The sequence below is a fragment of the Pantherophis guttatus genome, chromosome 15, assembly GCF_059756535.1.
Source record: "Pantherophis guttatus breed Tessera chromosome 15, ASM5975653v1, whole genome shotgun sequence".
Classification (NCBI taxonomy): Eukaryota; Metazoa; Chordata; class Lepidosauria; order Squamata; family Colubridae; genus Pantherophis; species Pantherophis guttatus.
Genome location: NC_142077.1, coordinates 18,377,413 through 18,390,583, shown reverse-complemented (window position 1 = coordinate 18,390,583; position 13,171 = coordinate 18,377,413). Strand labels below are relative to the sequence as shown.

At 46.0% G+C, this 13,171-nt stretch overlaps 1 protein-coding gene across 1 annotated transcript; it reads left to right on the top strand.

Moving 5' to 3' along the window:
* The first annotated feature begins 279 nt into the window (after nucleotides 1–279).
* LOC148112036 (vomeronasal type-2 receptor 26-like) lies at nucleotides 280–6,997 on the top strand. The gene is made up of 3 exons (XM_087878975.1): nucleotides 280–1,071; nucleotides 6,055–6,264; nucleotides 6,851–6,997. Exons 1-3 carry the CDS (start codon nucleotides 340–342, stop codon nucleotides 6,989–6,991), a joined length of 1,083 nt encoding a protein of 360 aa, XP_087735101.1. The 5' UTR covers nucleotides 280–339; the 3' UTR covers nucleotides 6,992–6,997.
* The last annotated feature ends 6,174 nt before the right edge of the window (nucleotides 6,998–13,171 follow it).

Here is a 13,171-nt window from a genome sequence, read left to right as displayed (position 1 = left end):
AGAATACTCCAGTTTGCACGTGTTAATCTAATTGTGATAAATTGTAGAGGTGATACAGTAATATGATTTACATTTTTATTGTTTTTTAATTTGCTTATTATTTTCCATTATTATGATACAATCTTGCTAATATTCTGTCTTTAATATTTTAAACAATGTCTGATTAACAAACTATTCTAACACATTCAGGAGAACCAGGTTGGATTTATTAAAATCTAATATTTTGGATTTGATCTGACCCCAAATATAACATAGCATTCTTCATTGCTTTTTCAGATCAGTCATACAATTGCTTCAGAGGCTCTGAGTGATAAAAGCAAATTCCCCTTTTTCCACCGGATGAATCCCAAAGAAGGAATCCAATACCCAGCAATTGTCCACCTGCTCCTCCATTTCAGATGGACCCTGATTGGCCTCTTTGCTTCAGACACAGAAAATGGAGAGAAATTCATGAGGATTTTTTCTCCTATGCTTGTCAGGAGTGGAATTTGTGTTGTTATATCACAACTGTTCTCAACAACTGGATACACAACAGCCCTCAGGGATTCCCTCTCTAAGTGGAGACAAGTCAACGTCTTTGTTCACTTCGTAGAAAATGTTTCCATTTGGGGGAGAATTCTTCCTTTCCATTTAACATTTATGCATCTGCCAGGACCCATTGAAGGGAAAGTCTGGATCCTCACAAGTTTTGTAGATTATAAATTAAACAAGCATAGACTTCTCAAATACATCCATAATATTTTGAACTTTCGTTATCTGCCAAAAGAAAGGCCAAGGGATTCTGCCTTTGAACCCCATTTCTTTGTGGAAGAAAAGTTTCAAGATCTTTATTTCCGCTGTTCTCTTTCAAAGAATGTCTTTTCTGTCAAAGGCCGCAGAAGATGCACCCAGAAAGCCCCACAGGAGACCCAGGAGAAAAGGAACAGGATCCAGGCCCCAAATCACTATTACTTTTACAGTATCATTCAGACTCTGGTCCAGGCCTTGAAAGCTGCTTATTCCTCCAGATCGAGATGGGGAAGGAAGGAGGGAGAAAAGAGTTTGGGGTCTCGAAGGCTGCAGCCATGGCAGGTATGGGATCCCTATATGGATCCATTGATCTTAGATCCTTTGGAGGAGGAATCCAGAGAAGGAAGGGGAACCAACTCAACAGATCTGTCCAATTCAATTGCTCAGGGAACAATGGTTCCAAAGAGTAGATACCATGGCATTTTAATATTAAACTCTGCTCATTTGAAAATGCTGTATTTTTTCTTAAATAAATTCTTGTATTTGTGGGTTTGTGATGAGGATGGTGGAATTTCCCCTTTGTTCCGTCCCCACTGCAGGTGGGTCTGTTTGCAGTTCAACAGGCAGCTAACACCCCCTATTATCCTCCAGTGAAAGGGAGCCTGGGGTGGATCTGGATGTTTCATTGGGAGAAAAGAGTACGGAGAAACTGAGGAAGTGCGAAGAGTGAGAATCAAATATAATGTGGGGCTACAGCAACAACAGCACAATAGATACATGTTGTGGCATGACAACCTTCATACATTTGGAGGAGACCCTGAGACCATCTAGCCCAAGCCCTCCTCTCCGCAGGAATCCCAGTTAAAGCTTCTCTGACTGATGACTGCTCAGTCTTTGCATTCAGACAATCCATGAAGAGGAGATTGAATTTCTCTGCTTCACTGGCTCAGCTCTAAAACAGCAAATTCTCCTCCAAGCGTGGTGCCTGCAAGGGGACCTGGTCCTTGAGTTGGGGTCTCCCTAAACCAGAACATTCACTTCCTGAGATTCTTATGGCTACATTTGCCTTCTTTCCATGAACATCTCCCGGCTGACTCATAGTCTGTTTCCAGTTTTCAGATCATTTTCACAAACATGCATATCAAGTTTGGTATCCCTCATCCTTCTTCCAGTCCATCATTCATGTTCTTATATGAGACTCTATTGTTAGTCAAGTCCTAGTTGCTGAAAACTAGATATTTTTCTACTGCTTTTTACTCATGCACTTTTCTCTGTGTGGAAATCATAAACATTTTTCTGGAAACTTGATATTCCTCTTATTACATTTTATTTTATTCAAAAGGTAAAATGCAAGTTTTGGAAAATAAAACTATTACAAAGACAAAAAAAAAACTAGACAAAACATTTTTTAAAAATTGTGCATTAAAAACAGACAAAAACATGCATATTGTCCCCCCAGTTGAATACAATACAGCAATAATAGTTTCTCCCCCTTGCAAAATAGGCCCAAAATTATAAACTTCTACACACATACAGTCAGGTCCAGAAATATTGGGACATCAACACAATTCTAACATCTTTGGCTCTATACACCACCACAATGGAGTTGGAATGAAACAAAAACAATGTGCGTTAACTGCAGACTGTCAGCTTTAATTTGAGGGTATGTACATCCAACTCAGGTGAACGGTGTAGGACTTACAGCAGTTTGTATATGTGCCTCCCACTTGTTAAGGGACCAAAAGTAATGGGACAATTGGCTTCTCAGCTGTTCCATGGCCAGGTGTGTGATATTCCCTCATTACCCCAATTACAATGTGCAGATAAAAGGCCCAGAGTTCATTTCAAGTGTGCTATTTGCATTTGGAATCTGTTGCTGTCAACTCTCAAGATGAGATCCAAAGAGCTGTCACTATCAGTGAAGCAAACCATCATTAGGCTGAAGAAACAAAACAAAGCCATCAGAGAGATAGCAAGAACATTAGGCGTGGCCAAAACAACTGTTTGGAACATTCTCAAAAAGAAGGAATGCACCGGTGAGCTCAGCAACACCAAAAGACCCGGGAGACCACGGAAAACAACTTTGGTGGATGACCGAAGAATTCTTTCCCTGGTGAAGAAAACACCCTTCACAACAGTTGGCCAGATCAAGAACACTCTCCAGGAGGTAGGTATATGTGTGTCAAAGTCAACAATCAAGAGAAGACTTCACCAGAGTGAATACAGAGGGTTCACCACAAGATGTAAACCATTGGTGAGGCTCAAAAACAGGAAGGCCAGATTAGAGTTTGCCAAACAACATTTAACAAAGCCTTCACAGTTCTGGAACAAGATCCTATGGACAGATGAGACCAAGATCAACTTGTACCAGAATGATGGGAAGAGAAGAGTATGGAGAAGGAAAGGAACTGCTCATGATCCTAAGCATACCACCTCATCAGTGAAGCATGGTGGTGGTAGTGTCATGGCGTGGGCATGTATGGCTGCCAATGGAACTGGTTCTCTTGTATTTATTGATGATGTGACTGCTGACAAAAGCAGCAGGATGAATTCTGAAGTGTTTCGGGCAATATTATCTGCTCACATTCAGCCAAATGCTGCAGAACTCATTGGATGGTGCTTCACAGTGCAGATGGACAATGACCCAAAGCATACTGCAAAAGCAACCAAAGAGTTTTTGAACGGACAGAAGTGGAATATTATGCAATGGCCAAGTCAATCACCTGACCTGAATCCCATTGAGCATGCATTTCACTTGCTGAAGACAAAACTGAAGGGAAAATGCCTCAAGAACAAGCAGGAACTGAAGACAGTTGCAGTAGAGGCCTGGCAGAGCATCACCAGGGATGAAACCCAGCGTCTGGTGATGTCTATGCGTTCCAGACTTCAGGCTGTGATTGACTGCAAAGGATTTGCAACCAAGTATTAAGAAGGGAAAGTTTGATTTATGATTATTATTCTGTCCCATGACTTTTGGTCCCTTAACAAGTGGGAGGCACATATGCAAACTGCTGTAAGTCCTACACCGTTCACCTGAGTTGGATGTACATACCCTTAAATTAAAGCTGACAGTCTGCAGTTAACGCACATTGTGTTTGTTTCATTCCAACTCCATTGTGGTGGTGTATAGAGCCAAAGATGTTAGAATTGTGTCGATGTCCCAATATTTCTGGACCTGACTGTATTTGCAACCACTTGACTTGTCATCTATATGCTGTATATAAAAAACGGAGTTAACAGGCAATCCAACAATAAAATTAAATTTAAAAACTTCAAAATGGTCTGTTATCTGCTATTGTATTTAACTCACAGAAAACTTACAGGAGCTTCTTATCTATCACTACAATCATTATCTCTGATCCATCCAGAATCTGTCCAGGGTTAACCACCTTTGTTTGATTCTTAATAATAATTCATTTCCTTAAATTTTTACTTAGGATCTTTCCCAACAACTGCTTTCCATTCCCCAAAGTCACAGGACCTCCTGTAAATTGAAACACAATGACTCTTAAGACTTTTTTCCAGTTAAATATGACAAGTCCATTCCCCAATCTCCCTCAATCTTCTTGAAAGAATCCATTTCTTCAGTCATCTGTTCTGCCCACTTTGAGTCTTCAGGGTCCATGGCCTCTCCAGCCATCTCCAAGCAGCCTGCCTTCAAACCAGACTCCTCCTTCAGGGATGCCAGCAGGAAATTAAGTTCCAGTCCATCCATCCAATCCATACGATTCAACAATTGTTGCTTGCTTCTGATTATCGTCTTTAAGTTGATTTAAAACTATTGTTATTTTATCAAACTTTTTAAATGAAGTTTCAATTAAGGCTTGTAAATTGAAAGACTTTATAGTCTTTAAAATCACATCAAATTAGCTTACTCTTTTTCCCTTTTTCTTTTCTGTTTTGTTTGAAAAGGCCTTTGGGCTATTCAATAAACTATACTATACTAAAAATCACATCAAATTAGCTTACTCTAAGATCGTATTAATTACTGTATTAATGTCAACATAGAAAAATTGATGACATATGGCAAATTGTTATCCATCACCTTCAGGTTTCATAGGAAAGATTAAAAAGGGTTAACAATTATTTGAGTATCATTTTGAAGACGTTTTTATTCACTTAGTTATCATACAATCCACCCGTCAGGTTTCTAATCACATCACACGATTGTTTGTGAGTCCTTTACTGAAATCCAGTGATATCACCAGAGTTCCCATCATCTATTTAGGAAGTGTAATGATGTGTGAGAATGACTTTTGGGATGAGGGGAAGAGAGGCTGCCTGGGGAAGCATCAGAGAAGAGGGGAGAATCCTGCAGCTGCATAATGGGAGAGAAAGAAACTCAGAAAGGATCCTGGGTAACTCTTCAAGCTGAGAAAAAAGTTGGTGGGAGATTTGTTCTTTCAGATCTGCAAAATTTTGTTAATGTCGCATTACAATCAAGTAGAATTAGGACATCTGGAGGTGTTTTCCATCCGGATGACCAGGGAGAAGATTAGCCTGACAACTTTCTTCTTGATCAACCCATGCTTTCTGGGAATCAACCTCTTGTTTTCAAAGAGTTTATGAATCATCTTTTTCCACCTCTGTTCATTTTATTTGTCATCTGCTCTAGAATGTTGCTTATAATTGACAAATTTTGTCAATTATCTCTATATTTTGTCAGTATATGATTGACAAATCTTTCTCAAACTTTTTCATTCACTTCTGAAGATAATGGCAGTATTTATGTTTATGTTTATGTTTGTTTGTTTTATTTGATTTGTATACCGCCCTACTCCCGAAGGACTCAGGGCGGTGAACAGCCAAACAATAAAATAACATAGATACAAAAAATTTAAAAAACCAGATAAAATCAGATTAAATCATTTTGGCCCAGACAAATTTAAAACACCCCAATAATTTAAAAACAGATTAAAATTTACATGTTTAAAAAGGGAAGAGATTAGGCCAAGCCCGCCTGATGGAATAAAAAGGTCTTCACAGCGCGGCGGAAGGTGCGCAGATCCGGGATCCTCCGTATCTCTGGGGGGAGCTCATTCCAGATGGTAGGTGCCCCCACAGAGAAGGCTCTCCCCCTAGGGGTTGCCAGCCGACATTGTTTGGCTGACGGCACCCGGAGGAGTCCCTCTCTATGAGAGCGTACTGGCCGGTGGGAGGCTATTGGTGGTAGTAGGCGGTCCCGTAGATAACCAGGTCCTAAGCCATGGTATTTGTGTCCTATTTAACCATATTTGGAGATTAGACAATTGTGGAAGAATGATTCAATGTGGCATAAGAAAAAAAGTTTTCTGCTGTTCAAATTCCTGGATGTTCCCATTCTAGTTTCATCCATTTCTGGAGAAGAACGAGTTTTTCAATATTTCTGAAAGAAAACTGTACTTGGACCAAAATGGAGAGATAACAGCAGATCTGATGTTTGACAGCATCTTCGTTCTCCCTGAGGGTCCCAAGCTAGGGACTCTGGGGTATTTTGTAAGACAGAGATTTTTTATCAACCAAGATGTTCTTTCACGGCTAAAGTTGCTCAATAAGGTGAGAGAAATTTTGGTGTCTTTTCTCCGTTTTCCAAAGCCAGAGGTCCCATTTCAAGTGGGCAAAGCCTGGAGTCTCCAGGGTGGTTGCCCTCCCATGCCAGGTGGTGTCATCTCATGGAAGCTCTTCAAGAGACGGGACCTAAGTGGAGTGGCTTTGCCATGTTTTCTGGAAACCTTTCAAGATCTTACTGGTCAGAGGTTTCTTTCTCCATCATAGTTTTATTCTACATTAAAAAAATCTAATGGAATAAAAGCTTCCTCAAATTTTTACAGTAAACTTTGTTCTCAGTTTTAATAAGAATATGTCATCATGCTTAAATATTTTTTTCTATTCCATCCCTCAAGACTTTATTAAATAGAAAAGTACTTTATTGTAATGTTAAATTCCAAAAGCAAAAGGGAGGAACTAAAGGAAGAATCTGCCAGTTGTTTTACCTCCTGCATCTCTTTAGAAGTAGTCAGAGATTTCATATTTACCTCAGTGAAGACCAGAGGCTACTTGTCTACATCCATTTCTACCTCCACTTTCCATGGACGGAGAGTCCTAACACCTTTTCTTTGGCATTCCTTGTTTTTCTGCTCAGTCTCTGCCTCAGTCCAAATGTGTGGAAAGTTGTCATCCTGGATTTGTCAAGAGGGCTCGAGAAGGAGAGCCAGTTTGCTGCTATGACTGCGTTCCTTGTCCGGAGGGGACCTTCTCCACTCAGGAAGGTGGGTCACACTGAGGAAAATGGGAGGCTTTGTGGAACTGGATCCATCCAGAACCTTTTCATGAAAGTGCAAGTTAAAAGACAGATTGAAGCTCACATGGGTTTTTTGTTTTTAACCTGCACAATTTCTTATCTAAACGGAAGTAAATCAAAAAGACTTGGAAGGAGGGGCTGGGAAGAGATGGGAGGAGGGGGTGGCAGACTGGGCAAGCTTTACTAACAGCAGAGGAATTATCTCTCCTGCTTTTTAGTCTGGATATGTGCTGCTAAGTTTACCTTTCTAGGAACCTCTGAGATCTTTGAAACTAGATGAATTGTTTCAGGTCCACCTTCTGAAAGACGTTGCAATTCATTGTTTATTGGCCTCCCTTGAGGATCACTGAGAAGGTGTCACTGGGCCATAATCTGGTGCTGTGGATAGTTATGGGGGGAACTCATTACACAAATAGTCTGCCAGTCATGTAGATCAATCAATCAATCAATCAATCAATCAATCAATCAATCAGAATAGAGCTAGAAGGAACGTTAGAGGTCTTTTAGTCCTACCCACTCCTCAAGCAGGCGAACCTAGACCATTTCAGACAAGTGACTGTCCATTCTCTTCTTAAAAACCTCCAATGTTGAAGCACCCAAAACTTCTGGAAGCCAGCTGCTCCACTGGTTAATTGTTCTCACTGATAGTAAGTTCCTCCTTAATTCCAGGTTGCTTCTAGGTGTTACAAGATGCTGTAGGTTTCCTCTAAGTCCAGGAAATTGACTGCCATGTGACAGGACTCAGGATGTTTGCCTAAAAAGATTATATGATTCATTATTTACCTCTAATAATGTAGGTTCCTATGAAGATTCTACACATTACACAGGAAATAATTAACATCCTAGAACCTCCCTCAACTTCATATACCTAGCTACATTTTTTAATTAAAAAAATATCATTCTTATGCTCTTTTTAATGAAATAGCTAAGAAATACTTCTTGGAAAATGCCTGGTGGTATCAGCTGTTATCCAAGAAGGTTTTTCTTGCAAGAGAAAAGGACATAATATTAAAGATATATTGCTTTTTTGCTTTCTCAGATACAGAAAAATGCACCAAGTGTCCAGACAATAAATACCCAAATGAGGCCAGAGTCCAATGTGTCCCCAAAGTCATAACCTTCCTGTCTTATGAAGAATATCTGGGCATCATCCTGGTCTCTTTTGCCCTGTTCTTGTTCTTAATCACAGGCCTTGTTTTGATCCTCTTCATTCAATACTTAGAAACTCCCCTTGTCAAAGCCAACAACCGGGACCTCTCCTACATCCTCCTGGTCTCCCTCCTGCTTTGCTTCTTGTCTCCTTCTCTCTTCATTGGTCAACCAAGGAAAGCCACCTGCCTTCTCCGACAAACAGTCTTCAGCCTCACCTTCTCAGTTGCTGTTTCGTCTCTCTTGGCCAAAACCATCACGGTGGTGTTGGCCTTCCTGGCCACAAAACCAGGAAACCGAGTGAAGAGATGGTTGGGGAAGAGCTTGGCCAACTCCATCATCCTTTCTTCTTCTGCTCTCCAAATTATCATCTCCTCCACCTGGCTGGGAGTTTCTCCCCCCTTCCCTGACTCTGACCTCCACTCCCAACCTGGAGAGATCATCCTGCAATGCAACGAAGGGGCCGTTGTCATGTTCTACGTCACCCTCAGCTACATGGGCTTCCTGGCTGCCATCTGCTTCACGGTGGCTTTCCTGGCCAGGAACCTGCCTGGGGCCTTCAACGAAGCCAAGCTGATCACCTTCAGCATGCTGGTCTTCTGCAGTGTCTGGGTGACTTTTGTGCCCACCTACCTGAGCACCAAAGGGAAATCCATGGTGGCTGTGCAGGTCTTCTCCATCCTGGCCTCCAGTGCTGGTCTGCTGGGCTGCATCTTCATCCCCAAGTGCTACATTATCCTTGTGAGGCCAGACCTCAACACAAAGGACCATCTTACGGGCAGAACAAATGTAAAAACATGAGATATAACACCATTGTGATATTGGAAGAATTTGAAAGATATTCTTTCCATTTAGATAGTACGCAGGAGTCAAAGAAAATCATATGTATATGTTTCAAATTTGGAAATTTTTGAATTCTTCACAAAGGAGCAGCTTACAGCCAGAAGAAATGTGTAAATGTGAGACTGAGGAATTTCAACTTTTAACATTTTCCACAGTCCAAACATAGAAAATGGTCCAAGCTCTTCTCCATGCATGAGTGGGCCAACAATTTTTCTTGAAATAAATAAAGGGTGTGTGGAAGATTATGAGGAGACAAAGTTCTGGGAGAAATGGGAGCATGTTAGCAAGACAGAAATATAGAAGGAATGTATGGAGCAACGTTGATGGCCTCATTTCTCAGTACATTTCACCCAAACTGCTGTGGCAACGCAACTGAGACGTTTCTTTTTGTTTACACAATAACTCTTTCTTGAGGGTAGCAACAATACAAGGCTGGGGTGGTAACTTGAGTCTTGCTAATTCTGAATATTCATGCTCACATCATCTATTAAATGAAATATGCATATGTATGATTGTTCTTTTCTCCTCCTTTCCTGGAATGTATAAGTATGAGTGCATCCTTCTGTCTTAAGATTTCCTCCTGCTATTTTCTGGAGGGAAATTCCTCCATTGGACACTGAATAAATAACAACTGCAGTGAGATTGGATTATTGGGTTTTTGGCTCCTGTGTTTGATTCCACAGAAATTGGTGTCAGGAGTGGGATTCACCATCTTTCATCTGCCATCAGGGACAACAGATGGGGCAGCCCTATAGGGTGAGTGTTGTGAGATTGATCCCATAACCCTTCCCACTGCCACATAAAGGCATCATAGGAGCTTCTGTCAGACCACAGTCTGTGTCTGAGTGTCTCTTGTGGCTGGAAAGGTTTGTGGTTCCTTCCGTCCCAATTCTCAGCCGCCCTGGCCCTGCTGTGAGCGCAGCCGAGCGATGTCTGGAGGTATCCAGGAACTGATGGGGAATTTGTCTTTGAGGAGTGGGACCCTCTGTTGAAGAATGGAGGCTGACCCAGAGGTTCTGTGCAAACTCCCTTTTTCCTGTTGTCTGAATGAATTCAGCTGATCCCAGGCAGGGAGGGAAGTGGATGATGGGGCTCAGGCGGACTCTGATTGGGGAAGGAATCTTTCCCAAAGAAACAGGGAAACCCGCTGTGTCCCAGGGCTGGGAGGGGGTCTGATGCCCCCAAAACTGCAAAAAAAGGGAGTGAGTGAAATTGGAAGGGATGATTAAAAAAAAAACTCTTCCTCCTTGTGAGAAGAGAAATTCCTGTATCTGCACAAGGCTGTGACAGAATCCATGCAAACAGAAGCAGGAAAGCCGGTTTTTATTTTTGTTAGATTTTTCCTCAGTGTTTTATTATTTTTACAAATAACTAAAGGAGGTGACCATGTCCAACTCTTCTTCTTCCTCCTCTTTTCCCCACAACAATCACCCTGTGAGGTGGGCTTGTCTGAAAGAGAGTGTCTGTCCCGAGGTCACCCAGCTGGCTTTCAGGGCTAAGGCAGGACTTGAACTCAGGATCTCTTGCTTCCTAGCCTGCTGCCTTAACCATTGTCAATGTTAAGACAGGGCAGATTTTGGGCAAAAGCAAAGCAGGAAGCCCCAAGTCCCCCCCTCTTCCCGGTCTTTCTGGGGTAGAGCAGCCCCATCCGAGAGCAAAGGAGAGAAACTCCTGGACACAGAGAGCCCCTCCCCCATCATAGCCCCTCCCTCTTGCCAGGGTTCAGTAAGACTCACTGCCTGTAGGGGGCAGCATAGAGTCTGGCCCTGAAGTCCTAGCTGGGCCCTGGGAATTGAAATCGGGGCCTCCTGGTGATTGGGTGAAAGCCAGTGGTGGGATTCAGTTGGTTCGCCCAAACCGGTAGCTAACCAAGCCCAGCCACTCCCCTTGTCCCTCCCAGCCACTCGCCTCGGATGAGGCTGATATGTCTGAGAATGGCTTTGCCATGTTGCCCCCAAGGTCAGCCTTTGGCCGAACGAGCAGGTCTAGAGCGGGTCTCCCTCCTGTGCATTTAATTTTGGAGCCACCCCCAACCCCACCCTGAGCGATGATCCCTGCCACCATGTGCAAGCCATCCAGCCAGCCCAGCCCAAACCCGCCATCCGCCCGGTCAGGTTTTGGGAGAGCCTGGCCTCCCAGCTATCCCCCCCCCCCTCTGGAAGGGCAGCAGCAGCAGCAGCTCCGTCGTCCCAGCAACGCTGCGCAGCCTCTGCGGCCTCGTGTTGGGCTTCCCGGCTGCCTGGGGAGGGAGGGGGAAGGAAGGGGCCAGCCGGCTCTTCGGAAGCACCGCTGGCTCTGCCCTCCTGCCTCCGCTCTTGCACAGGGGGAGGCGGCGCCTTCTCTCCCGGTCAGCAGAGGCTCCTGGGGGGGAAAGGCGGCCGGGGCCGGTCCGAGCTTGGCTGGGAACCTCACGTAACGCCCGGAAGGAATCCTGGTGCTGCAGCCGCCACTCTGGGCGCTAGCCAGGCAGGAGACTGCGAGCTCCGGGGTCTTCCGAGGAGCCCGGCCGAAGGTTCCCCCGCGGAGGCTCCGGGACTCCCGATGACGGGACGGGTCCTTGGGGCCCCCAGGAGCTCCAGCCCAGCCTCCGCCGCAGCCAGTGGCGCAAGAAAGTCCGGCGGGGCTCCTGGAGAGGCAGAGGTGGCAGGAGGCCGATCCGGGGCTGCTTGTAGCACGAAGGTTCCTCCGGGGCTTTGAGGCTCCTGGCTGCAACGGGCAGCAAAGCTCGGCTCGTCCCTCCGATGCAGCCGCTGGGAAAGGGGGGGGGGAGAGAAAGGGTCCCAAGGTACGTGCGGGTCGGAGGGGGAAGAAATGCAAACTTCGGCCTCCCGGTGCAGCACGGGGCTTTGGGCAAAGGCTGGAGGGAAGGGCCTCTGGCTCTCTCGCCCTCCCTCCCTCCCTCCCCAGCCTCGGGTGATGCAGGCAGAAGCTCCCGCTGCCCTGTCCAAGGCCGCTGCCGGAGAAGCTGGGCGCCGGTGAGGGCTGGCCTTTTGCCTGGCTTTGTCCGGCTGTCGGGGGGGGGGGACGGACGGAGTCCTGGGGAGGAAGCCATGCTCCCTTGACAGCCGGACCAAAGGACGCAAAGAGCCCCCACCGGCTCCTCCGACAGCGGCCTCGCACAAGGCAACGGGGCTCCGTCTGCAGGCAAGCTGGACCGGGGAGGGGGGAGCCCGAGCGAGCCCTGCGGAGGGAAGGCAGGCAAAGGGCGAGCGAGGGCAGCCGCAGCATCCTGGAGCCCCTGCAATTCCCTCCGATCGGCTCCCCCGCCTCTCCTCTGCCCCCATCAGCCAGCCTGCCAGCCGGAGGTGAGTCGGGGGGCTTCACTGCGTTCCAGGCGTTTCCCACCCGAAGGGCAGGCCGCCTTTGCCATGGGGGGAGGGGTTTGGGGAAGGCGGGGGGGGGAATGGGGGGGGCAGAGGAGCCGCTTTCAAGCCATTGGCTTTTGCGGGGTGGAGAGTCTCCCCCTGGGCAGAGGCACCCTGCCCATTTCGGTAGCCCCCCCCCCCTTTCCTAGGGAAAATATTTTTTAAAAAAAATCCCTGCAAATGGTTTGTAAAAAAAACGAGAAGCTTTGCCTCCGCTGGGCGGTAGAGCTGCATCTCTCCTGAGTGCGGAGAGGCTGAGGAGAAGGCTTGGCTGCCTGCCAGGAAGTCTCTCCGGGAGCCTCACCTGTGGCAGAGATGAGACCCTCACCTGGCTCCAGCCCCCGATTCCCCTTCAGCCTTGCCAGATGAGGAGCAGCCCTGGCAGACTCTCCAAGCCTGAAGCAGAAGGGAAGGAGGGTGGGAGAGGGAGACCCAAGCCAACCTCTGTGTGTGTGTGTGTGTGTGTGAGGGAGAGGGAGGGGGAGAGGGAGGGGGAGGGGGAGAGGGAGGGATAAAGGGGGAGAGGGAGGGGGAGGGAGAGGGAGGGAGAAAGGGGGAGGGGGAGGGGGCTTCTTGGGGGTGCATTTTGGAGAAGCGTCAAGAGAAATGCCAAAAGGAGAATCAGTTTGGGATTAAATTCCAAATGAAATGGGGTCTTCAGGGAAAGGAGACATGAAGAACTTTCAACTGCAGGATTCTAAAACTCTCCTTGAGAGGAACGTCTGGAGGCAGCTCTCGAACTCCTCAGTCCGGAGGGAGCAAAAGAGGGAGGGTCCCAGTGAGGGTCTCGGCCAGTGGTGGGTTC

What these genes read in the sequence shown, in the direction of transcription:
- LOC148112036 (XM_087878975.1), top strand. Translation starts at nt 340, where the DNA reads ATGAATCCCAAAGAAGGAATCCAATACCCAGCAATTGTCCACCTGCTC. An exon ending in GAAGGCTGCAGCCATGGCAG is followed by an intron (nt 1,072 to 6,054) that starts GTATGGGATCCC and finishes TTCCCATTCTAG; the next exon opens with TTTCATCCATTTCTGGAGAA. An exon ending in GGCTAAAGTTGCTCAATAAG is followed by an intron (nt 6,265 to 6,850) that starts GTGAGAGAAATT and finishes TTTTCTGCTCAG; the next exon opens with TCTCTGCCTCAGTCCAAATG.